The sequence below is a fragment of the Perca fluviatilis genome, chromosome 24, assembly GCF_010015445.1.
Source record: "Perca fluviatilis chromosome 24, GENO_Pfluv_1.0, whole genome shotgun sequence".
NCBI lineage: Eukaryota > Metazoa > Chordata > Actinopteri > Perciformes > Percidae > Perca > Perca fluviatilis.
In genome coordinates this window covers 12,274,073-12,301,503 of record NC_053135.1, presented here as the reverse complement: position 1 = coordinate 12,301,503, position 27,431 = coordinate 12,274,073, and the positions used below count along the sequence as shown (strand labels likewise).

At 41.5% G+C, this 27,431-nt stretch overlaps 2 protein-coding genes and 1 pseudogene across 39 annotated transcripts in view; 1 reads left to right on the top strand and 2 right to left on the bottom strand.

Moving 5' to 3' along the window:
* LOC120554357 (protein unc-80 homolog) overlaps window positions 1-1,872 on the bottom strand; it is a 57,546-nt gene extending 55,674 nt beyond the window's left edge. For 22 of the 23 annotated variants that reach the window (XM_039793204.1, XM_039793209.1, XM_039793206.1 and 19 more), the window contains exons 1-3: window positions 1,615-1,872; window positions 1,112-1,160; window positions 608-764 (exon numbers count right to left, since the gene is read on the bottom strand). In XM_039793204.1, the coding sequence (XP_039649138.1) occupies window positions 608-764; window positions 1,112-1,160; window positions 1,615-1,706 (298 nt within the window). In that variant the 5' untranslated portion in view covers window positions 1,707-1,872. The remainder of the gene's footprint in view (window positions 1-607; window positions 765-1,111; window positions 1,161-1,614) is intronic. The other variant, XM_039793219.1, reaches the window with a different exon arrangement.
* A 1,199-nt stretch (window positions 1,873-3,071) lies between these two features.
* LOC120554794 lies at window positions 3,072-17,627 on the top strand (annotated as a pseudogene).
* The window catches only part of LOC120554148 (microtubule-associated protein 2-like), a 66,520-nt gene continuing 55,960 nt past the window's right edge, over window positions 16,872-27,431 (bottom strand). For 14 of the 16 annotated variants that reach the window (XM_039792809.1, XM_039792814.1, XM_039792811.1 and 11 more), the window contains 6 exons: window positions 25,991-26,301; window positions 21,062-21,154; window positions 20,388-20,480; window positions 19,755-19,836; window positions 18,886-18,998; window positions 16,872-18,758 (listed from right to left, as the gene is read on the bottom strand). In XM_039792809.1, coding sequence (XP_039648743.1) covers window positions 18,549-18,758; window positions 18,886-18,998; window positions 19,755-19,836; window positions 20,388-20,480; window positions 21,062-21,154; window positions 25,991-26,301 — 902 coding nt within the window. In that variant the 3' untranslated portion in view covers window positions 16,872-18,548. The remainder of the gene's footprint in view (window positions 18,759-18,885; window positions 18,999-19,754; window positions 19,837-20,387; window positions 20,481-21,061; window positions 21,155-25,990; window positions 26,302-27,431) is intronic. The other 2 variants (XM_039792821.1, XM_039792808.1) reach the window with 1 other exon arrangement.

The following is a 27,431-nucleotide window of genomic DNA, read 5'->3' as shown; positions in this document are numbered from 1 at the left end:
TGCTTAGTGAGGTAATGAATGGGCAGCATGAGTGCGGGCGGTGTGGATGGTATATATGGTACTTCATAACTTTTGGTGATAAAGAAAATATCAAATCCAATTGAATAATGTCAACATGCATTGCTATATTTTTTTGCTGACATCGTGAAGATCCGTGACTTTTACCATGACTCAACAGAAACAATACAGGCCAACAGATAATAGATTGAGAGTGGAAGTCATTTTGAAGCGAAAATGCCAAACGTTACAGTGTTCAAGCTTTTTTAAATGTGAGGATTTGTTGCTTTTCTTCGTAGTCTGTGCCTGTAAACTAAACATTTTTTGGTTTTGGACTCATAACACAAGCAATATAAAGACCTCACATTGGGCTTTAGGAAATTTTACATTATATAGACCCAATGTATAATCCTTAGTGACAGCCCTTCTATCAGTTTTTTTCATAATCAATGCGCTTGTCTAATTATCAATCTGGTCTATATATTTGGGTGCTTTAAATAGTCAGTATGTTCATTTTCTGAAAGAACATCAATTTTGTGTTTTGTTGAATCAGGATAACCTGTCAACTCAATGCCTAAAGCATGGTAATGTGTGTGTTGAGTGTCCTCACCCAGCCTGTTCCTGTTGGACAGCAGAATGGAGGTGCAGTGGAGTACATGAGGCAGGGCTGCCTGGACAAGCTCCCAGCGGGAGATGCTCTGGATAGCCTCTGACAGGGCCGGCGACAGCCCGTGGAGCTTATTCTCCACCAGCACCCGCTCAAAGGACTGGGGAGGCAGCCAGAGAAAAGGAGAAAAGAGACATCAGCCAGGAACTAAAGCCTCTTTCTTTGACTATCTAAATGTCCCACATGGCCTCAAGCAAGGCAATTCCTGTGGGAGAGACACTGGCAGCTCTGTTTAAATCCAAAGTGATCTGGAGAAGCGTCATTATGGATATGAGTTGACAAAGGCCTGGCTCCTGGGTAATAGGAGAAAGCAAGGGAAAAACTAATTTGCCAAATGTAAAAGCAAGAGCCCACTTCATTTGCAGGTGCATTAAGGTAAAAACAGATTACTGGGAAGGGAGCGATTATTTTCCCTCGCCACGCACATGGCATTATGAAATAACTTACCACACAAGAGGCTTCATACTGTTTTCCCAACTTTGGACGCAGAAATGCACTGAAAAACATAAAAATCATTATATGTGATTTAAAAAAAATATTAAAAAGAGATAGCTACATGGAGGTTACACCATTAAATATACAATGTCAATTTTTGTCGTGATATTTGGCACTAACACTGCAGCTGATCCACACACCACTTTATTTTCTTTGGCCCACTTTCTATATTTGCTTTTACAGGTGTGACATCATACAATCTGCACCCATCTTCATCCACAGTTAACACCTTGCAAAAACAGGCATTCCACCTCCACCATCCATTTAAAACAACATTCACAGGCTGAATTATAATAAGACAATACATCTGTTTTGAGCTTATCAGGATAGACATGCAAGTGGCTTTTGTTGTGTGTCAGGCAGCGACTTTGACACGGCTGTCAAATCCATGATCCTCCTTGTTCTCGGCAATGGCAAAACACCTGTTATCAATTTCCCCTGAATCACACACTAACCTGGTTTGCCTCCATAGGAAGGTCTGGATGGGGAACGGTATTCCTTTCCCGCACTCCGGCTCGTTGTCGTCCAAGCTTTTCCTCTTCACCATTTTGGCCGGACCTGCCTGCCCGCTTGTGTGCGACCACCGGGGCGCGCGGTGGCTGGTGGCTCTGCCCAGGTGACCAGCGAGCTCCTCTCACGACATGATTGGGTTCGTCCTGCGTAAAATGGCTGCAAGTGTCGGTCGGTCGGCGGCAAGAGAGATAGATAGCGAGAGAGAGAGAGAGAGAGAGAGAGAGAGAGAGGGAGGGCTGGGGGTGGAGGGTGGGTTGGGGAGGAGAGCGCTCTGATTTCAGCACCTCCCTCACCGGACAGCGACAGATGATCGGCGTGCTAATTTATCGGCGGCGGAGCTTAAAGACGCAGTGTGCATTTGAGCCAGATGTTTTCCCTCTTAACCCTTTGATTTGTGCATCATCATAATTAATACCACAGCGTACGACTGAGACAAGAATGTGAACGCTGTAAACGCACGTTGAATTGCACCCGGATGGTGCATTCACATGAGAAATAGCTTAATCCTCCAAATGAATATCAACAGGTTCCAGGTGGACAAGGTAGGCAATAGTGGGCTAAAAGACAGCATGCACAAACAGTGGCGGATCTAGAACATTTTACATTGGGTTGGCAAAGGGGTAGCGAGAGATCTCGGCAGGGTGTCAGGGGAAGACGGTGCACGGGAACCCCCACATGTAAACGCACTGCTATGCCCTACTATGCCCCGCAGCACCCCGCAACGCCCTGAACTGCTACAACTATCATTTCTAGTCATAGTTCTATTATCTTTATTGTTACCACCGTTCATCATACCAACTGCTATAATTATTATGAATCATAATTCTCTATATCTGTATATCTGTATCCGTCTCTGTGTCCCAACCGGCAGCGGCAGATGGCTGCCCACCAAGAGCCTGGGTCTGTCTGAGGTTTCTGCCCAAAAGGAAGTTTTTCCTCGCCACTGTTGCACCAAATGCTTGCTCTTGGTGGAATTGTTGGGTCTTTGTAAATTATAGAATGTTGGTCTAGACCTACTCTATCTGTAGAGTGTAGAGTAAGTGTCTCGAGATAACTCTTGTTATGATTTGACCCTATAAATAAAATTGTATTGAATTTAATGACGATTTGATGCTATAAATAAAATTGAATTTAGCTGAAATTGAATTAAATGGCTTGATCATATTTACTGATAAATTTACAAATAGAACAGAAAACAGAACAGAATGTGTCCTATTTTATCAGTAATTATGATCAAACAAAAGGTCAAACAAATGATATGATAGAGAAACTGTAAAACATGATTAGATAATCTATGTATATATGTAAATATTTACATATCTAACCCTATAACATATACAACTGAAAACTTATGCTACTGTACTGCAATCTATATGGAAGGAGAATATAAACAAACCATATGGTCCAGGGGTAACTGCAGGACTCTTCCTCCCTGTCATCTTCATCTACCTCCTCCAGATCACTCCCTGCCTCTGTCCCTCTCTCTGAGTCTGCAGCCTCCTCTTCATCCCTCACAGTCAATTCTTCCTTTCCCTCTTCTCTTTCACTTATTTCTGCATCTCCTTCTGTGGTCTTCTCCTGCTCTGACCTGCCTGGTCGCTACTGCCTTCTCCTTCTTCATTTCCCCCCTCAGAATTTTCTTGGCTGGCAATATCCCCACGTTTACGCTTCAGCCAATATCTCCAGCTACTCTGGCCTGCGAACTTCAACATGTGAAAAGCTCTGGTTATCCTTGTATTGCAGTACACTGTAGGGCCCTGTAGCTAATACATAGCCTAACAAAATCAGAAGAGATTTAATACATGCACACAACAGTTTTGTTTAGACTAGCCTTCTTAATCCCAGTATTTGTTGTTTTCCCAGTTTACAGTAAAGGATGTCACCTGGTTTAATTTGTGCAGCCGTATTGTCGTGATATGTGAGAGGAAGTGGATTATGTCAAAAAAGTGATTACAAAAAGTCATGGTATAGTATGTTGAAAAAAGTGATATAAAGTCATAGTATAGTACCGTATGTTGAAAGAAAATGATAAAAAAAATCATAGTATAGTATGTTGAATAAAAAAAAAAGTCATACTATAACATAGTCAATAAATGCATCCCTATCTTTAATGCATGTGCCATGTCTCTGCAGGACAGATGAACTGATGAAGAAAACCATACGGGACAAGTTCAGAGAATGCACCGTACTTACCATTGCTCATCGTCTCAACACCATCATAGACAGCGACACAATACTGGTGAGCTGTCTTACTCGCAGATTCTAGTAGAGAGTACGTTTTACATTTTTTAAAGCATGGGATTTACACTCAAGATGTTTGCAACTGTTGATCCCTAGTGGAGAAATTCCATTGTTGCAGCAGTACAACAGAAATAAATACAGGCAGAAAACCAATAGCTGCTTCCAGATTGATACCTTTCATGACCATACATTAAGTTCCCCTGTCATATTACACTGGCAGCGAGCAGGGGGCTGTTTCACAAAAGCAGAATTTATAAAGCCAGGGTAACTGATAAAGCGAGGCTTGACCTAGTCTAATCTGTGCAGCCTGGCTTGGTGCGTTTCACGAAGGCCAAGCCAGACTGAGGAGGAGCGACTAGGTCAAGCCAGGCTGATGTATTTCGGATAGACCACGAGGTCGATAAAAAGATTTACTGGTGCTAAAATAGAGAATACACATTGTTCATACTTTATACAGAGTGAGCAGCAGCTTCTAGTGGAAATATGATAACGTGAAATACATTATTTGTAAAAAAAGAAACACGGCCGATGTAATGAAACAGCGTGAGAAAGCGTGGCAGATAGGGCTGGGACGATTCGTCGACGTAGTCGAAGTAATCGATTACGTAAATGCGTCGTTTTTTTAATCATTACTTTATTAGCCTAAGTGGGCGGGGAGAAAGCTATGCCTCTCCAGCTTCTCCTGTAGCTCTAGACTTGAGTGTGAGGTAAATTGTGCTAAATCGTGTCTCCCCCATCTGTAGCACTGTCTTCGATAATTGCGCAACCAGGCCAGATTGTTTAAGATATCTTACGAGTCCTTTATAACGTCAGTTATAACAGTCCACGTATTAAAAAACTGTTGGGTTAAAATCGGGCTCGGGCTCATAATTCCAGTTAAAGGAGAACTCTGGGCAATTTTTACGTTAATCCTGATCGCTATAAATATGTGAGTACAGTCGATAGCAAAAGAACCGAACAGAATCGGTCCTAGCAAACTGGAGTTGCTGCAGCTAATGCCCATAGCTCCCATTTAGCTAAAAGGGCAGTTTTGGGGGCATATACTAAAGAGTGCCTTTGTGCTTCTTAACAGATACAAAATGCAATTAAAATGTCTGTGCAACAGGAACAGGGCTCTTACGTGACAACAAGATGCGTTTTCAACTCAGACGTCCTGCCATTAGCTCGCCCTGCTAGCTGCTAGCTGCCGTCTGTGTTCAGCCAGGCTTCTGCAATAATGATCACGCAGTAGTGTGTATTTGTAGCTCATCTATTGTGTGTGACATCAATCTGGCGTTGGTGAGTAGGAGTCTTGGCAGTGGCGATCTGTTTGGTAGTTTCCTTAGCCAGGCTAGCTGGCCCGACCGGCCTCCTTGCTTCAGCTTCCTCCCCGCCTTCCACGCCTGCCGCGGCCGACAACAATCCAACGAGCGCCCGCTGGTCTGGTGGATGTCCTCCAGAGGACCGGTCATGCCTTCGCGGCAAAAGTTTTTAGTTTATTTCCCCCTCAAAAATAGGTAATTGAGCACTGTAGTGGTTATGAACTTATGAGTGACTATGTAACTACATGGAAACGGGATAAATGATGTCTGTGGCTTGCCCTTAGTAACTGACTTCAGTTAAAAGTCATTTGGCAACTTTATCAGCCTTTTCTAATTAGCTCAACAACTGCCATATTATATTTATCAAACGTATAACAATATGTGAACAGCAGTCTTCATACAGCAATATAAAATGTGATCATGACAATCTGAGATTTAAGGATTAAATCCAAGCTCAGTCATCAGTTTACATTTTTTCTTCTCAGTAACTTGAATGATAAATACAACCTCCAACCCAAAGATTTTCAACTTTACAGATAGCTTAGCATGATAAATACCCCATAACCTGTTCAGAAGGTTGTAGGTTCAATACTGATGGAAGCTCTAGCTTTTAAGGTCTAACACCTGGCATGAAGAAGTCAAATACTCCATTAAACAACGTATTGGTGTCGGATGAGATCAGACTGGCTCTGCCCTTCTACGTACCTAACGCTCAATTTTAATTTTCCTTCAGTACTACATCTGGGTTTTCTCCAGCCAAATTTTTGGAGGTCCAATCATCGAACAGAGGGAGTGAGAGGGACTGGCTGAGAACGATGATGTTGAGGCCGTGCGCTAGAGTTGTAGTTCCGTAATGGTGGCGGAGAAAGATGCGAGATGCTCCGTTAGTGGTGAAGGAGTGGCTAAGGCGAACGCTAGCGATGCTAAGCCGACGTCATGACCAAACGTTGGCGATTGATTATGGCAGATCCAGAGTGGCTCTGGGCAGATCCAATAGTTTGAAACTTCAACAGAGTACCTGCCTTCAAGGAAGTTAACACTTGTCCATGGAGAGTGGCCAGACTCTCTGGACAAATGAAATGTACAAGAGAGTCTGGTAGGTCTAGGATGGGATAGCTCAGTACGATAGAATGTTGGTGAGAGGACATGTAGGTCATGGGTTCAATCACCCTGACAGGCAATTTATTTAGAGGTTTATAATACAAAGTGTGAACACCAAATAATAGAATGAAAGCTCAAAATGTTACCTTGAGGAATAGCTCACTGAGATAAGCGACCAGCTCAACAAGCGGAGGTTGAAGGATCAAATCACAAATTTGTCTTGACAGTTTTTCAACTTCTCTCCTCTGAAATATGGACAATAAATACAACTTCCAACAACTCTAGAATATCAGGTCAAATAGCTCAGTGTGATGGAATGCTGGTTGGACGAGCACAATGGTTGGGAGTTCAATACTCATGTTAACACCTTCACCTAGTGATGGCCAAATGAAGCTTCATGAACCCCTTTCTCTTATTTCTGAGCCCACTAGATGGGGTTCTTTCTTCAACAAAGGGTTGAAAACACACTGAACTGCCATTCCTTTAACCTTTTTCTTTGAAGAGAGAGCGCCATCTAGTGAGCTCAGAAAATAAAGAAAATGGTTCACAAAACTTCATTTGACCATCACTACCTTCACCCAGGAGACTGGGGCTCGTGTCCCATGCGTCACGGAAAAGTACTTTCCAAAACCCAACTCAGTTTCCATAAAAATGCAGAGGACAGTTGAGATTAGAAAAGTACTTAACCATGATACGTGGGACACGACCCCCGGTCTCCTGGGTGAAAGTCCTGTGTTGTCCTTATGACAGTTAGGGAAGATCATGGTTACAGTCGGTAAAAGGTAAGCTACCTGCATGTGTATCGGATCAGATCGCTCAGCGTGATGGAACACTGGTTGGAAGAACACAATGGTCGGGAGTTGAAATCCTCATGAGATGCACACTTTATTGTGAGGTTTAACACCCATAAACATCCTGTGCTTTTGCTCAGTGAAATTAACAGATTTCTGTGGTGTTAATCTTGAGTGTGTTAGTGAATTTTGAAATCCAGCACCCAAAGCTGGGGTTGCTCAATGTGTTTACCTTATAATAATAATAACAATAATAATAAAAAATTGTATTTAAAGGCGCCTTTCTCAGCACTCAAGGACACCGTACAGGGATACATAAGACAAAAAACAACAATAGAAACAACAGAAAGAGGCAGAGCAATTGACATCAAGTGGAATAGGCAGTTTTAAACAGATGTGTTTTGACTTATATGTGATTTGAAAGAAACTCACATTTGTAGCCTAATTGTTTATCAAAAACATATCAAACTATAACGTACTAGCCTATTACTAGACTTATGATTTAAGATAAGATAAAATACTTTATTAATCCCACACTGAGGAAATTCCTGTGCTACAGCAGCTCAAAAGAAAAAGAATGTCACACATCAATATAACACAAATACACATTAAGTAGACATAGGAGGAAAAAACTTTACATAAAGTATAAGAAATAGAAAAAAAATATATAATTAGTTATAATAGTAATAAAAAACAAACATATTTACACAATGAACACTTATATAAACAGACAGTAAATAAACAGATATACAGATGAATAAGGTGCGGATAAATAGAAATGACATATTTCACATTTGGAGGTAACAAAGTGTGATAAAATAGATACATATGCATAGTGCAGAATATTGTCCAGTGATGGCTCATATTGCAGAAACAGCTAGTAGCAGTGATACATTATGATGTTGCATTAAAGAGTCTGACTGCTGCTGGAATGAAGGACCTGGGGCAGCGCTCCTTCTTGCACTGAGGGTGCAGCAGTCTGCTTGAAGTATCTGCTCAGGGAACTCACAGTCTCATGTAGGGGGGGGGGAGTGAGAGGTGTTGGCCATGATTGATGGCTAACATCCTCCTCTCCCCCCGACCTCCTCTATGGTGTCCAGAGGGCAGACCAGAACAGAGCTATAGTCCTCTTCACCAGTCTGTTTAGCCTCTTCCTGTCCCTCTCTGTGCTCCCAGCTCCCCAGCAGGCTACTGCATAAAAGATTGCAGACGCAACCACACAGTCATACACATACACAGAGTCCTGCACACACCGATTTTGTGATATATAAGTTTTTGTATTGTGGTTCTTTGCCCTTTCCCTTCTTTTGGTATATTATCAAGATCAGTGTTGTTGATGATGATGATAAGTGAGAGGTATCTGATGATGACCCTCATGCTGCACTGACACTCCAGACCCCCCCCAGCCGACTTCAAACTGACCCAAAGACGACTCGGCGACCTCTGAACATGTAGCTAGCAACTTGAGCGGATGAATTTATGGATTATGAATCAGCTTCATGAAGACGAATGGAGGACGTTATGAGGTCAGTCAGAGGCTGGACTGCATGCCACACAGCAGCCTCCCTCCTTAGGCACTATCCACTCGCCATAAGCCGGATAGACAACAAACACACGGTTCCTGTGTCCCGTTGCTAACTCACAGCTAGTTTATGCTAACGCCTGTACACTTGGTACTTTGGCTGTTCGGGGCGAATAATTGTCAAGCTGTCACATTCACCGGAATGACGCTAGGCGAAAAGTCTGCATCGCCGTGTGAAGGAATATGGCGTTTGATATCGTTTTTGTTTGTGTTTCGGCAAATAGACGGTTGCAGGTGGACTGGTGTTTACATGGTCCGTGGGAGCTGGAAGTCCGCAGGTTTGTCTTTGCCCATTGTATTCATGAACATTTCCACATTCCAGTGCTAATGCAAACTATAAATATAACTATAAAAGTTGATTATTGTTGTATGCTTTTCACTTGGACCGTCCGCTGTGTCGCGACTGCAGTGCTTTTATTTGTCTCATACCTGCAGATATACCGCCTCAGTGGATGGGAAGAAGAAGAGGAGGAACCTTCTAGATACAGACCAGCTGAAGGGACATCTTCTCTGAGCTGAAGCTCTGAGGTAGGACACGCTTTCTCTCAGGAGTAACAGCTGCTGATCCTGCTGCCTCTGATCACGCCTCCGTGCGTGATCTCACCTGTAGGAAGTTCCATTCACAAAAACCTACCTTTCACTGAGAGAGTGGTGGGTTCATGCGGGTTTGATCTGCATCCCGCTGGTGGCCGTCTCCCTTCACATCCCGCCCCCTCAGCTGTCACCTAGCTGCCCTGCAAAAGTGGCATAGTGCCGGGGAGGTGTTCCATTTCAGAGGCAGGGAGATCTTCTACAGAGGTAAGAGAGAGACTCAATGCACAGTAGTATTGTTAAATACCCCCATGGGTTGGCAAGAGTGTTGTAATGGTATCCAACTGTGACTATGGCTGACAATAGTTATTGTTTTCATTATCCTTTTCAATTTGTGATTAATCGTTTAACTGAATAAATAACATATACTCAGCTTTTATTTTCGGCCAACTTAACATGCGTCAAACTTTGTATGAACATAACAAACTAGGAACTGAACTGAACAACGTTTCACAGACATGTGACTAACAGAAATGGAAAAATGTGTCCCTGAACAAAGGATGGTCCAAATCAAAAGTTGCTGAACGTTACAGGGAAGACGTCCTCCTCCCTCCTGCAGGCTCTTCCTGACATGACCCCCCAGCATGATAATGCGACCAGCCATGCCGCTCCTTCTGTGCGCGATTTCCTGCAAGACAGGAATGTTAGTGTTCTGCCATGGCCAGCGAAGAGCCCGGATCTCAGTCCCATTGAGCACGTCTGGGACCTGTTGGATCGTAGAGGGTAAGGGCGAGAACCATGGCCCCCCCCAGAAATGTCCGGGAACTTCTAGGTGCCTTGGTGGGGTAACATCTCACAGCAACAACTGGTAAACCTGGTGCAGTCCATGAGGAGGAGATGCACTGCAGTACTTAATGCAGCTGGTGACCACACCAGATACTGACTGTGACTTTTGATTTGGACCATCCTTTGTTCAGGGACACATTTTTCCATTTCTGTTAGTCACATTTCTGTGAAACGTTGTTCAGTTTAGTTCTTAGTTTGTTATGTTCATACAAAGTTTTACACATGTTAAGTTGGCTGAAAATAAAAGCAGTTGAAAGTGAGAGGACGTTTCTTTTTTTGCTTAGTGTGCACATATATATACAGTATCTCACAAAAGTGAGTACACACCTCACATTTTAGTAAATATTTCATTATATCTTTTAATGGGACAACACTGAAGAAATGACACTTTGCTACAATGTAAAGTATTAAGTGTACAGCTTGTACAACAGTGTAAATGTGTAGTCCCCTCAAAATAACTCAACACACAGCCATTAATGTCTAAACCGCTGGCAACAAAAGTGTTAAATTCCCATAGAGGCAGGCAGATTTTTATTTTTAAAGGCCAGTTATTTCATGGATCCAGGATACTATGCAAGTTCCCTTGGCCTTTGGAATTAAAATAGCCCCCCATCATCACATAGCCTTCACCATACCTAGAGATTGGCATGGTTTTATGTCTGTTAGCCTAATAGCTGGTTTGATTTGCATTGAGAGATGATCTTATGGAAAGTACCCCATGCCAATCTCTAGGTATGGTGAAGGCTATGTGGTGATGTGGAGCTATTTTAATTCCAAAGGCCAAGGGAATTTTATCAGGATGCATAGTATCCTGGATCCATGAAATAACTGGCCTTTAAAAATAAAAATCTGCCTGCCTTAATGGGAATTTAACATAAATTTAACATGAAATATTTACTAAAATGTGAGGGGTGTACTCACTTTTGTGAAATACTGTGTATATATATATATATATATATATATATATATATATATATATATAGTCACTTAAGTAGTTGATTAATTTTTCGAGTCATCTTAGCTTCAAATGGGACTTTTTTGAGGCATAAATCACACATAATCTTTGTTTGTTTTTCTGTCAGCGCACATCGTCACACATCATCATTAATGCCAGCAGTCACATTTATACTTGGAATAAAACATGCAAAAAAAGTCACTGTGCCTTCTTTGTGTTGTGAACGTATCTGCCTCTGTGCCTATACAATGTATAGTATACATACATGCATTTCTCTTTTCTCCTTAAACCAGATTCCTATGGGGCTTTGGGAAGCTCTGATGTCGTCGCTCTGCTCTCCCGCTTCGACTGGAACAAGGTACCCACTGCACACGCTCGGTAGCTAATTCAACACACCTAAACACCACTGGAAAAATCTAGGGCCTTTATGTGAGCAAGCCAGAGACCAAATGTTGTGTGTGTTTTTTTTCCATACAGATCTGGGAGCCACTCACTCAGCGCTTCCATCGAGTCATTGCACTGGACTTCCTGGGCTTTGGCTTCAGCGACAAGCCAGTGAGTAAAATCTGGTGTCAGTTTAAGTGTCTTTATTTTACAGATTAATTTAGTAAATCATGTTTCTGAGGTTTCCTGCTTGGTGCTCTGTTACTGTACTTACCCGTAGCTGATTTTCTCCTGTGCCTGACCATCCCAGGGTCCCCACAGGTACTCTCATCTTCGAGCAGGCCAGTGTGGTGGGGGCCCTGGTGGCTCACTTGGGTCTGAGCAACCAGCGAGTGACTCTGGTGTCCCATGACTATGGAGACACTGTGGCCCTGGAGCTGCTCTTCAGGTATGTGCATGTGCCAGTGTATTTACGTAAATTGTCAAAAACAGAGTAAAATGATGAATTTCTGTTTTTTTTTTTTTACTCATCATGCACCCAAACCAGGACTGACCAAAACAGCACAGGACACCCAAACCAGGACTGACCAAAACCGCCCAGGACACCTCATCGTTAACAGCCTGTGTCTTCCTAATGGAGGTACAGTGCATTCTGTTGTCTTTGGTCATGTTGTAGATGGCCAGTTTTCAGCACCAACAGAAGGGATTTCACATTCTGTAATCAGTGAGGTAGAAAAAGAATACATCTTTCATAACAAGACCTTCTAAATTGTGAGGATTTTTCTGCTTTTATATCATTGTAAATTCATCCCAAAGTCACGGTCAGTGCTGACTCTTTTATTTCCAACAGGATTATTTCCAGAAACCCATTACCCACGTTTGCTGCAGAAGGTGCGTCACCTTTTGTTTTCTTCATCCTACTCTTCAGCTCATGTGGAATCATGTAAAGAAGACTTTAAAGACAGAATTTGGTGTAGCTGTTTGGCTGTCAGAGTTCTCACCGAGACATTTCTGTTTTGCCTCCAAAAGCTTCTGAAGGACTCTAGTTTTCTGATTTGCGGCAGGGTTGCGCGGCAGTGTGGGAGCGTCACTAAAACGGCCCATTTGCGCGACGCCCTGTTGTTTTCTTTTGTGGACTTAAAGTGGACTTTATATTTCACAGTTAGTGTTTTCCGTCAGTTCGTTTATTGATCTTGACGTTTCCAGCTTCGTGTCATGGAGAAAGAGAGAAAGAAAAGAGACGAGCGAGACAGATCGACTGCGCTTTGTCGTTTGGCAAACATTTAGCTGTTAGACAAACTCCTGAGCAGTTCAGTGCTTGTGTTTCATGTTTTAAAACTTTCTTGAGGCAGCGATAGAAGCAGTACAGTTTCCTGTTTCCTGTACGGGACCCTCACGCCGCCTCCAAACCGACTGACAAGTCTGATTGCCGGTTACACGATTGGCCACCGCAGCGTGACGGGGTTGCGTTTCTCCAAAACTTGATTCAGTCTCAACTTTTCGCCGCAACACGCTGCGTTTTTTTTTTTGCACGTTCCCCCTGCGGCAATTCAAAATGAATGGAAAGACTTGCGGTTTTGCCGCGCCGTCTTACAGACGACGCAGGCTGTGTGAATGCCCACTTAGCCATGGTTTCTGAGCTGGTTCTTCAGAAGGAAATAATGTGGCCACCCTCCAGATATAAGTGCTTAAATCAAAAACTGGTCGGTTCACCAGTTAAATATATGAAAATGTTATTTAACTCTACACCTCATATCCACAACTTCTATTTACTAGTATCCTCCAATTTTAAATCAATCCACCTTCCTTAAAGACTTCTCTTTTGATCCATCTTTTCCTCTATATGACTCTCTCTTATCCCTCCTTGTCTTTCAGCGCACATGATCTACGGATCCCTGGACCCAGTCAACCCTCATCCTCAGTTGATCGGTCTTTACCAGTGAGTGCCCCCGCCTCTGATACTTAACCCTGGTTCAGATTATCTGTAGTACGCTCATCTCCTGCCGGCAGATCTTTGTTCAGCTCATTTGCTGGATGTAAATTAGGAAGAATTGCAGGGAAAAGTGCAGTTTTACAGATAATCTGAACTCTTTTCTCATTTTCTGCTGTTTTCTGTGATTTGAGCTGAACAACATGAAGTAGTCTCCATAAAGCATGTTGTTTGACTATGAAATGTGGACATCATTTTAAAATAATGTCTGCTGCAATTACAAATAATTATTCTGTATTTGTTAATTATTAGTTCAGATTGTTTTTACATTTTTTTTTTTTTTGTTGCTTGTCCTGCTGCCTCACTGTCAAATAGATGTTAAGCAATTATTTTAGTATGAAGAGATGGTGGTGCAGTGGTAAAGGAATGAGATGGATATCAGTAGGTTGGTGGTTCTAGTCCTGCTCAAGGCTGAATTGAAATTTTTCTTAAAAAAGGTCATTTTTTGCCCAAAAAAGGGAAAAAAAAGATTTTTTTTTTCCCCCCCTTTCTGTCGTGCTGCTCTCGCTCCGTCTCACTTTCCCTGTCTCCAACTCCATCTCGGCCACACTTTCCCTATCTCCATCTCTGTCCCGGCCACACTTTTCCTACTTTTGGGAATCTCGTTCGTTTAGCGGGTTCACTCAACTCATTTTACACCATCTTTCGGGATTTTTACTTATGGGAATCTCGTTCGTGTCTTTCGCTCTTCTGACTTAGCTCACTTTCCACCATCTTTCACGACTTTTGCCCGTTTGTATCTCGTTCGTTCTGAGTTCTTCCTCGGAGACCCTGCACAGTCTTGAACTCGCAACTTTGCCGTTCCAAGGCCCTCGCCTTTCCGCTGCACCATCTTTCGTACACACATGATAACCGAGTTATGTCCGCTTTGATGGTGCAGTAGTAAGCATTCATGAGGACAAACTGAAAAAAGTTGTTCCTTACTGGGTTTGAACCAACAACCTGCAGCACAACACATCACTGACATTTCCGCTACACTACAGCGACGATAATTCATCAGGTTCAGTTTGTTCACATGAATGCAGCGGTAGGTGTTCAAGCGGACAGATTTAAAAGAATTGGTCATAGCTGGATCCAAACCAGCAACCTTTGGAGTCATATACCATTGACAATGCCACTACACCACAGTAGAGATGCCCATAGAGCTTTAGTTTGTTGTTATGAATGCAGCAGTAGGTGTACAAGAGGACAGATTTCAAAAGATGGGTTGTGGCTGGATTCAAACCAGGAACCTTTGGATCAGCATACCACTGACAATACCACTACACCACAGTTCAGATACCCTTCAAGCTTTACTTTGTTGTTATGATTGCATCAGTAAACATTCAAGAGGACAAACGGAAAAAATAGCCCACAGCTGGATTTGAACCGACAACCTTTGACACCATGTACCAGTAACATTACCACTACACCACCATCAAAACACTGCTGTGGAAGTCCATTTTTATCATAAAGAATAATCACTAGTCAGAAATGTTGAACATTTGTTTTAAATTGGGTTTTCTACTTATTGTTTGAGTGAAAATAATGCCATTGTGTGCCAAAGAAAGTTTTTCTCCAGTTTATAAAAAAAAAAAAAAGTTCATAACTGGATTCAAACCAACAACCTCCATAATCATACATCAACAACTTTACCTCTACACCACCATTGAATCCTGCAAAAAGCTGTCATCTTTGTCCCAAAATAGAACATGGCACTAGTCAGAAATGTTGAATATTTGGTTTAAATTGAGTTTTCTACTTATTGTTTGGGTGAAAATAATGCCATTGTGTGCCAAAGAAAGTTTTTCTCCAGTTTATAAAAAAAAAAAAAAGTTCATAACTGGATTCAAACCAACAACCTCCATAATCATACATCAACAACTTTACCTCTACACCACCATTGAATCCTGCAAAAAGCTGTCATCTTTGTCCCAAAATAGAACATGGCACTAGTCAGAAATGTTGAATATTTGGTTTAAATTGAGTTTTCTACTTATTGTTTGAGTGAAAATAATGCCATTGTGTGCCAAAGAAAGTTTTTCTCCAGTTTATAAAAAAAAAAAAGTTCATAACTGGATTCAAACCAACAACCTCCATAATCATACATCAACAACTTTACCTCTACACCACCATTGAATCACTGCAACAAGCTGTCATCTTTGTCCCAAAATAGAACATGGCATTAGTCAGAAATGTTGAATATTTGGTTTAAATCAGGGTTTCTACTTATTGTTTGAGTGATAATAATGCCACATTACACAAGTGCGTGCCAAAGAAAGTTTTCCTTCAGTTTATAAGAAAACAAAAAAAATTGTCCATAGCTGGATTCAAACCAAGAACCTTTACCATCTTTCACCAATAACATTGCCTCTACACCACTTTCGAAAGACTGTGGCTTGAATTCATCTATGTAAAGAATAATCACCAGTCAGAAATGTTGAACATTTGGTTTAAATCAGGGTTTCTACTTATTGTTTGAGTGAAAATAAGGATCCATCACATTAGTTTGTGTCATAGAAAGTTTTCCTTCAGTTAGTTACAGGTCCACAGCATAGGGGTTAGTGGGTACTTTCCTTTCACACCATCCACACCAACCTCCTTACACACCAACCTACTTAACCGGGGCACGCCGGACGTGAACGCCAGTTTTCTGGGCGAAGGGCTGATTCATGTTCAACTCTGCCACCTCCTCCAGCAGTTACAGGGCAAGTCAAGACGAACGGGACTGTTGGGTTTAGCCAAAAAAGACATTTTCTGTGAAATGCAGGACACTAAACCTCTTAATGAAGTGGACCTCGTGAGTATTGAACTCATGACCATTAGTGGTCTTCTAACCAGCGTTCTATCACGCAAATACTGGAAATAGTAGTATACTGGAACTAGTAATATAGTGTTGATACACTATACTACTATTTCCAGTATTTGCATGATGGAACTACCGTACTACTATTTACAGTATTTTACTTTTCCCTTTCAGTTTTAGACTTTGAAAATTATCTGCATCTCAGAAGGATTGAACCCTCAACTTTCCAGTCTCCATAAGAGTTTTACCTTCAGCTTATCTTGCTGCACTATATGCAAAGATTGTACAGACTCTCGTTGGAAGTTGTATTTATCGTTCACATTTCAGGAGAGAAGTTCAAAAGCTGCCCAGACAAACATGGGAGTTGATCCTTCAACCTCAGATTGTTGAGTCAGTTGCTTATCTCAGCAAGCTATTTCTAAAGCTGATATTTCAATTTTTCGTTCTATTATTTGTTGTTCACACTTTGTCATTGTAGCCTAATTGATTTCATGTGACAAATACAATTGCTTGATTGATTAATTGGTTGATTGATCTGTTAATTCAACTGTTAATTGGTTGATTCATGTATTAATTGAGAGGTTAATTTGTTGATTACTTAATTGATTAATTAGGAATAGATCACTGAGATAAGTTACTGACTCAACAATCTGAGATTTCTTTTGAGAATTGACACAAGAAACTAGATTGAATCTGTTTTTATGTTCTTTATTTCTGTTGTCATCATCCTGTAGGAGCATTTGTCATCAGTACATCTCAAACATCGGAAAGTGTGCACACATCTACATGGTCTTTTAAATACACCAATACAGGCAAAGAGGGGCTGGGGAGGAGGGAGGCAGGAATATAGGAAGCACAGAAAAACACTGGAGGGGTAACTGACATCTGGGAACGGGGGAAAAGGGGGGGCAGAGAGAGTTTCACAATGGTTAGCAGTGAATGTGCTAAAACAGTTATGTTCTTTTTATCCTTTTATTTTAAATGAATCCCAAAAACTGTAAGTTGAGGGTTACTCCCATTCTTCCCATTTCTTCTTCGTTTCTGCTCTCGTTTCCTGTAAAGTTACTGGTTCAATCGCACAAAAGGGCCAAGTAGCTGCTCTTTTGATGGAATGTTTTCATATAAAGCTTCATGCTTTCCACTTTTTGAAATAAACTTTGCCCATTCAAATACATTGTACAACCCGGTCTCTGCGAAAGGAGAAAGATCACTGGCGCACGAGAGGCCGTTTAGGCATCTGAAGATCTGACCATGAAGTATAGACACTAGAATGCATCCTGGCCATTTATACTCACACTGAAAAGTTTAAAGATTGCTCCAAATAGATCTAATTTATTCATCATTTATTTGCCATGCCAGCATAAAAGCATAGTTGTAGTCTAATACAACCACAGAGCTAATGTAAAACCAAATAAAAAGAGCAGCCCATTGGTTTGTGAAAATAAAAAGAAGGGAAAAATCTATTGGAAAGCTAGCCTTTTAGCGCTTAATTCGACATAACTGCAGTGGTTATCCACATTTAAGTGCTAATAAGCCAGTGCGGCCACAGGGAACATACAAAACTGGAACAACTTTCACTACAGTGACATATATATATATATAAAAAAAAGAAAACCTAACGAGCAAACAATTTGCCAAACAATTCAGCACATATCAGGAAATCATACGATTAAAACCAACCAACCAACAAACGAAAATGAATGTCATGTCACGTTGTAAGCAGACATGTTTATCAGCCATTCTTTTGCAGGTACAGTTACAAGCCATGTTGCTGTAAATTAAGTCTCTCACACAGTTGATCTTTGAGACTAACGTCTAGTATCTAGTAGCTATTTCTTGCATTCAGAACCACGTAAATTCTGAATGAACATTATGCATGAGTTCACCTTACCATTTATCCCAAAACAAGTGGAATGTGATGCTTTTTTTTTTTTACGCTTTAAAATCACTGTACAAATGTTAAAACCGTCAATGCTTTCTTAGACAAGCACATCCACTCAAACCTTTAGCCGTCATCTAAGACTAAACAAAACGAGTCCATAACGAATGATTGAAAAATGAACGAGAAACAAATAAAGAGTGACTGGGTGTGACTCCCTTTTAAGGAGTGGGAATGAAGAATAATCTTAGAATTCAGTTTTTTTTTTTAAATCCCATTCGGAGGGCTGGAAGGGTCGCTGATAGACGAAGACAGTCAATTGACTACGACTGTAGAACCTGTTGGGTTAATTGTGTGTGTGTGTGTGTGTGTGTGTGTGTGTCGGGGTCATGTTGCAGTGAAGGACCTTGGGAGAACACTGGATGCTTATGAGATTGATGGGAGGAATGGTGTGGGCTTCGCAGGGTGATGTGAATCCGTGGCAGCCCGCTCATAAGCCCTGCTTGGCCAGGGCAGCGGTGACATCCTGGGCCAGCGTGGAGAGCTGGGGCGACTCCAGCACGTTGATGCTGCCAGAGGAGGACAGGTGAGGGGAAGTGCCTCCCGTCCCGACCCCGGGGGAGTGGGTGATGATGATTTCAGCGCCGTGATCCACCCGAGCTTTGGCCGTTTCCCGGAAGCTCAGCTTGTGGCTCTCGATCTGATGGGTGCAGGAAAAAATAAAAATAAAAAGAAGAGTTGAGGTCAGGGGTGTATTCTCTTCTTTACAGAAACTGGCAGTGACAGGATGCTGTATTTGTGTGCTTCTTTTTTTTTTTTTTTTTTACCATAACATTCCCCCCTCCAGGAGTGTGGCTGGTGTTGCCCAGGGAGCCGACCTTGGCATGGGCCTTGTCTTTAAAGTCCAGCTTCACATTCTCAATGCGCACGTTACCCCCCCCTGGGAACAGGACAGAAGGAGAAGAAAAGGATCAAACCCACGGGGCATCACTCGCCTGCAGGATTCTCCTGAGCAACACTCAGGGGCAGAGAATCCAAGTGTGCACGCTGCAGTGCACGGGAAGGACACACAGCCACTTTATCTATTTACCATCATGATGGATATACAGTAACACACAGGGCATGGCAATATGGTCAAAATCATCATCAGGAATATTTTCCTATTTCGACATCATGGCAAAAAATATGCACAAGCACAACTGGTGCCTAAAGCAACCAGGTGCATTCCACTTTCCTGCATTACTTGAGACCAAACATGGCATAGCAGACACTAATAACCAATTGTTCATATTATTATTAGGTCACAATACAAGGCAAGATAAAGACAATCTTGGGTAACACTTTACTTGAAGGTATCTACATAAGAGTGACATGACACTGTCATGAACACATGACACTGTCATGAACACATGAACCCTAACCCTAACTCTAACCCTAACTTGTCATGACAAAAACCAAACGACACTAAAAGAAGCATTATGTCAACGTTTATGACTTGTTTATAATGTTTATGACAGTGTCATGTCACTCTTATGTAGATACCTTCAAGTAAAGTGTATTAGAGACTGGGTATACACAAGGGTCAGTTAAAAGCTAGTCTATATCCTTGGCGTTCCACTTCCGGGATTGCTCTGGTGCTGCAGGAAATTCCGCCGGATGCGTGTATTTTCCGCTTTCCTTTCCTTTTTTCGCATACCTGGTCTGTGGCGGATGTTGGACATGGAGCCACATTTGGCGGTGATGTGGCTCAAGTCGATCTTCTTGGTCTGGATTTGGACCTGTGGGGCAGCAGCAGAAAGCATGTGTTAACATAAAAGTGTAAAAAAAATAAATAAATAAAAATAAAACCCTGATGGAAACTACAGAAAGTAACAGACATGATGTGTTTTGTGGTGAAAAAAAGTTAAGTACGATTAAGTCAATCTAGAGACCCAGAGGTGCTGATGTCGGTTCCCTGGAGATGGGTTAAGGTGAAAAGGGAGCAGCAGCAGCCCAGACGTCAAACAAACACGACGCAGGCAGTATGTGACGCTACAGGGAGCAGGTGCTTCAATTAAACTTTATTGTCCGTGGGTGATATGAATTAGTGTGAGCACAAACACTGTTAAAAAGAAGATAGAGAGAAAGCACTGCATGCTGCAAAGGGGTGTTTACAATAAGATTGTATACACTAGGCAGAGATACTGTATGCTGTGTGCCTAGGGCAAATGTGAAATATATTAAACGTAGAGGTACAAAACAGCCGTTGATACACATGAAAACTATAGTTCACTGTGATTACTGACATGCCTAAATGTATAGGTGAAACGTGTTCTGCAGAGTCACTCACGTTGCCCCCGCCTGCTGCATGCTGGATTTTGTCCAGGGAACCACATTTAGCCTGAACGTGGCTAAAGTCCAGTTTGACACTTGGAATCATGACCTGGGAATGACAGGGTGACTTTTTTTATGCAAACAGAAAACACTGAGAGCAAAGAGGAGAGGGAGGGGGGGGGGCTTAAAAATGTCCCCCGTCCCTTTCCTGCTCCAAATAATCCTGTGTAAGTGTCCCAATTTTAAATCCCCGACCTATCAATCTGTCGGCACTCACTTCGGCGCTGGGGAATTTGAATTTTAGCCAATCCAGACTACAGAAAACAATCTGAAGCCTTTCGTCGATGGGAGTTTAGTTTCTATGCAGGGTGAATAAAAAGGCATTTATCAGGGAGCAGAAGCTGCACTCGGGGCACTGAGACTCAAACTTGTCCCTTGAGTTGTTACAGCAGCCTGAAGCACATTTGAAAGACAAATTGATAAAAAGGACGGCACTTAATACATACAATTCATATCACAATTTGTACTTCTTGGTCGATAAAATAAGTAACATGGATGTATTGTATTTGGGATGAACTCTTTTTTGGCTTGAAAGATGGGTAGACAGATGAACACATAAAACAGTCCCCCGCTGAGAAGAGAAAGAGAGGAAAGAGAAGAAGACTAAAGAAAAGAGAAAGGCGTACATACATTGCCTCCTTTGGGCGAGTGCTTCAGATTATCCTTGGAGCCGCACTTTGACTGAACATGACTGAAGTCCAGCTTCTCGTGTAAAATTTGAACCTAAAACGAAATCGAATTTAAAAAAAAAAAAAAAAAATAATAAGAAAACCCTATATGAGCCTCATTTAGATTATTGTGGGATGGGTGATCCATGTGTCTTTACATGCAGATCTAGAGCCAAAAAACACGTTTGTTCTGGCTGAATACATTTTACACTGATGCTAAATTAAAAAGGTAACAGAGGTGGTAATTAATATCATGAAGCCTAAACCTACAAGGTGAAAACAAATGGACAAGCAAATAAATAAATTATATACAGTTGTGCTGATGTTGACTAAAAAGAGGAATAAAAAAAAAAAAATCATCTTTTGGAAATTGATCTACCCTTCACCATACCTAGCGATTGGCATGGGGTACTTTACATAAAAATCATCTCTCAATGCAAATCAAACCAGCTATTAGGCTAACTGAAATAAAACCATGCCAATATCTAGGTATGGTGAAGGCTATGTTCACTAGGCTATGATGTGGGGCCATTTTAATTCCAAAGGCCAAGGGAACTTTATCAGGATGAATAGTATCCTGGATCCATGAAATAACTGGCCTTTAAAAATAAAAATCTGCCTGCCTATATGGGAATTTAACATAGGGGTGGACTTACTTATGCCCCCTGTATTTTAAGGAAGAACATTTATTTATTTACAATACATTATTCATTCACAAAAATAATTGGTGACCTTAAAAGGTCGGAGTTTTCCTCATTTTTTAAATTAAGATCAATTTATTCCTCTTTTTAGTCAACTTTAGCATGGGTATGTAAACTTATGAGCACAACTGTATATACAAATAAATAAATAAAAATTACCTGATGCTCAATTGTGGATTAATACAAACAATGCCTTGTGCACCATTTCTGTTGTTTTGTAAAATTAGTAGGCATTAAAAAATGCCTACTCCATTGTTGCCAAACATGAACACAGGAGAGAGTGAGAAAATAAAAAGGAGAAAGAGGTTCAGGGAAAACACACAAGAGCCCTGACAGCAAGCCTCTGTCTCCGGTCGACACTGACCTGACCTGGATTCTCTTGACAGCTCTTCCTCTTACACGCACGCACGGACACACACTGTGACACGCACTGTTCTTACTATCCATTTGGGGTTGTTGTTTTTTTTTATTTTATTTTTTGCATTCCTACACTGCCTTCTCCAGCTGTTTCAGCACAGACATCTGCAATGACAATGCACCTGCGCCGTGGGTCGGAGAGAAAACCTATTTTCAATCGCCATTTTCTTTCTTTTCTTAAAACCTACAAACATCCAAATGCCTTCCATAGCTGAAGCAAAGGAACTGTCAAATTGAACTTCTGAAGTATGCCCCCCCCATCTTCTATAATAATAACCAAAATATTTTGTTTTGGTCGGTCATTTACACAAATCAAGCAATACGAGCATTCGACTTGGCCTTCAGGAGACTGGGAGTGTGGCTATTCTGCCATTTTATGGAAAGATATTCAACAGATTATTCAATACTGAAAATATCATTACCCTTATTCCTGGCAGCCCTGCATTATACATTATGCAACAGCCGCATTTAATTATTTCAATCTTTGTCACAGTAGCGGAGACAAATCACCCACAATCACAGCAAAATATCCCCAAAGCACAAAGGCTTTGTGTATTTCCATTGTGTGCAAATGCAATTATTATTATTTTGAAATAGGTCTTTTAATGTCAAAATAAAATGACATTAAGACATTATAGGATTGTAAATATGTCATTAAGTGTCATTTTAACATATGACCTTTTTTTTTTTTTTCTTCAACATCAAGTCTTTAGTCTGACATTATAAAGTTTCGATACCAGTGACTGTGCTCCACAAAGCCGTTTGTCACCCAGCTTCATTACAAATGTCTGCCCCCTGTGTCACATTTCTCCCCAAAGAGGAAAGACAACTTGTCCCCCCCCCCCTCCTCCATACCTCGCTGGGGTTAATGAAAAGTCTCACCTCTGGAACATTAAGACTGTCTGTTGCCCTGGTTACATGATTACGCCGATTAGTCGATCTGTTACACGCCACAGACAAAGATGAGAGGAGCGTGCGTGCGTGCACGTAGACATCAGTCAATAATAATAATAATAATAATAACAATATTTTCAGGTCACATTCAGTGGAGATGCAACCTTGCACCTCTATTTGCATTTTCAGCACGCAATTCCCTTCTGTTCAAGTGAATCAGAAATCTGGCTCTTTCTTTTTTAAAAGAAAATACAGTGCGAGGCAATATATTTTCATTCTGTGCCCTTGATGCAACTTCTCAATAAGTAATTCCATCCGCTTGCAATTATTAATACTCGGAGCCGGGGGGGGGGGGGGGGGGGGATCCTGCACGGCGACAACGAAAGCAGATGCCCTGGGGCAAATGATTCTGCAGGTTGGCTGCACCTTGGAGGCCACTGGAGGAATACTCTTAAGAGAATAGCTGTCGTTTTAAGTCCGCTCCTGGGACTGAACGCTGAAGCTGAATTTGAGAGAGGTAAGAAGGTGAGGACAAAAAAAAAAGGGGAAAGTCAGACAGGGAAAGGAAGTGACGGTGGAGGGGGTTGAAGAGAAAGCGAAGATGTGAAGAGAGATATTTTTAAAACATTTCTACAACTCGGAGAGAGAGAGACAGAGAAGAAGAGGGTTCTTACGAATGTTCCTACATTCTGACAATAGACACTTTGCAGCGGAATCACAAATCAACTAAAAAACAATGTCCAGCAATAACAACAACTAATTTTTAAAGCCGGATAAAGCCAGATGAAAAATGTAATTTCTGATAATAAGTAAAAAAAAAAAAAGTTAAATGGTCAAATACATGATCAATTAATCCCTTTAGCTTTGGTGTTAAAGGTCCCATGGCATGACTTCATCACTTTATGAGTTTTTTTTTAACATTAATATGCGTTCCCCCAGCCTGCCTATGGTCCCCCAGTGGCTAGAAATGGTGATAGGTGTAAACCGATCCCTGGGTATCCTGCTCTGTCTTTGAGAAAATGAAAGCTCAGATGGGCCGATCTGGAATCTTCTCCTTATGAGGTCATAAGGAGCAAGGTTACCTCCCCTTTCTCTGCTTTGCCCGCCCAGAGAATTTGGCCAACCCATGGGAGAGAGACATCATGGCTTTCAAACGAGCAAAGTGGCAGTTGGTCAAGGCCACACCCCCACCCTCCACCTTGGCCCCCCCCTCTCTCCTCCCCAATAGCTACAGACACAGAAATGGCACATCCTAAGGGAAGCTCATTGTGGGACTGGCTCTAGTGGCTGTAGTTCTGCACCAAGGCTGAATTTCGGGAAAGAGACTTCAGATACAGTATTAGGGGACCACTAAGGCCTATATAAAAGCATCCAACCTTTAATGTTCCTATTTCTTGCATCTGTCTTTCCACGTGTATGGTTTTATCTTTCAGAAGCACATTATTGCATCTTGTACATACGAATAGTAGTGTATGGATATTTATTAGGGCTGGGAGATATGGAGAAAATCTGATATCACGATATTCTTGACCAAATACCTCGATATTGATATTGCGGCGATATTCTAGGGTTGACAATTGGTGCTCTAACAAAATATCTTCACACTTAGATTGTAGATAGAAGATAGAGTTAGAATAATCATCAGTAATGTGGACATAATGTCTAAGTGGGGAAAAGGCAAATAATAGAACAGCTAGAACAGTCTGGTAAGTTCACTCTACTGTGATGCAGCCTTTAAAACCAGTAAAAGACAACACTTATGTCATATCACGATATCCAAAATCCAAGGCAATATCTAGTCTCATAACACGATATCGATATAACGCCCAGCCCTAATATTTATGTTGAACAGCTACAATAAACCAAGGTGTAAACAGTATTTTCTAAATAACACATATTACTCCTAACTATAAACTCAAACTATTAGAAGTTGAATGTAATGCAATCATTTGTCTTATAATAGTATAAATAGTATGTTTTTTTTGTTTGTTTTTTATTAAAAGGTGTACAATATAACTTTGTCATTTCCTGCCCCCATGTGGCAGAAACGGGTAACTGTGTGGCGTTTAAAGAGAGTTCTTTACCCCAAAAAATCCTGAAATATGACATCAGTTAAATACATATCTATGTAAATCTGTGTCTTTCTCCCTGCTGTTTATAGACTAGTTTGTAGATTGCTAAAAGAAATGTGCTGTAAGAGGTTTCTGGATTGACTTTTGTGACGCAGTGTCTAAGATTAAGAATTTTGCTTGTTAGGGAACTATATGAAAATTGATAAACCACTTAATAAATTTCAAATACATTTTTTGGAAATAACCCTGGCAGTGGCCAGAAAGTGTATTGCTGTCACATGGAAGTCTGATTCCCCTCTATCCATGACTAAATGGTATTTAGAAATGAATAATTGTGTGCCTTTAGAGAAAATAACATATAATCTTAGAAAGGGATACAACACCTTCATTAAAATTTGGCAGCCCTATCTAGATTATGTGGATAATGTGTTGTTGGAATGTGACTGACCTCGAAACATTGTATACCTACTTTAAAACATTGGAGCACCCTTTTGGGGAGGGGGGGGTGGGGGGTTATTTGTTTGTGTCTGTTCCTGTTCTTGTAAACTGGAAAATGAAAATAAAGTATTCCAAAAAAAAGAAAGAAATGTGCTGTAAAGATTTCCTGTTGCAAAAGTGACAAAATGGATTCTGTTTAAAATCTCGCCGAGTGCAGATTCAACTAACTTGGACCTTGACTTCTTGTGATATTTCGCGATTTTCCCGTTAAAGTCCTTCAAACAACATGAGAATCTGACGTTCTTTTTGGAGATCCCCGAGTGTGATTCTACGAAGTTATGACTGTCGGGTTTCAACGTGGCCTGTTACCTGTCCGCCTTTCGGCTGGTGCTTGAGGTTGGAGGTGGACCCGATCTTGGACTTTACATTCTTCAGGTCAGGCAGGGGCTGATTGAGAACCTTCAGCTGCCGCTGGGCCGAGGACGGCGACTTGGGCGGGGTTCGGATGACCGCCACCTTCTTCTCCTGGAGGATGCTGAAGGACTTGGGCGTGTGGCTGCCGGGGGTGCGAGAGCCGGGGGTGCGGCAGGAGTAGTTAGGGGGGGTGCCAGGTGTGACGGCGCAGGAGCCGGGGGTGGAGGCCCCGCTACGGACTGATCGGGAACGTGCAGACTCTGTGCCTTGAGAGAAGAAGAGATATCTTTGGGTTAGGAAAAGAGATACGGAATGAAATGAAAACCCTTAATGGAGACAGAAACACTTTGGACAAAGAGGAAAAAACACAGGTGGGAAAACGGAGACAAACAAGAGACAAAAAACATTAGAGCAACAGATGGATTGGAGTGTATGATCCTTCATCTGGTTCTCATGATGATGATGATGATGATGATGATGATGATAAGGAAACAACACTACCCTGTTGAAACTCAATTTGCTCAGTTTCCACAAAACAAACAACCCAGGTCAAACAAGAATGTTTGACAAGGAAGTTATGAAAGCACACACAGGCAACCGAATTCATTCAACGCCGGCGGCTTGTTGCTGGGATACTGGTGCAGAGCCGATAGGATATTAGTCGACAACATCCTGAATAAGAACAAGTAGCAACCTGTTGTTATGGATCCCACCTGTTGCTCTGATAAGGTCACTGCAGCTTTGACAAAGCCAAATTTACAGATTACAATATTCTAAATGAAATTGTAACAAATTAAAGGTCCCATGGCATGACAATTTCACTTTATGAGGTTTTTTAACATTAATATGAGTTCCCCCAGCCTGTCTATGGTCCCCCAGTGGCTAGAAATGGTGAATGGCACATCCTAAGGGAAGCTCATTATAGGACTGGCTCTAGTGGCTGTAATTCTGCACCAAAGCTGAATTTCGGGAAAGAGACTTCAGATACAGTATTAGGGGACCACTAAGGTCTATATAAAAGCATCCAAAGAGCACCATGTCATGGGACCTTTAAGGCAAAATTGGGGAACAAAACTAAATAAACGAACTTGCAAATTGACCTTCTTTCTGATTGGAAGATTATCTTCTTTTAACTTTAAATGGGCAGAAATTAGATCAAATCAGGCATGTTTTGCATATTGCAACCCGGTTGTGTATTAAGAGGGGAATGCAATGTAAGGAGACTTGAATAATGAATTATTTGAAGACTTTTTGAAACCTGCAGACACCCTTCAGTATAATGTGTGAACAAGATAAATGAATGAGGGCTTTGTCAGCGGACGATGCTCGCCTCTATACAGAATGTAAATCCTTATTTTGGAGTTCTTTAAAATAAAAAAAAACACTTAATACACTA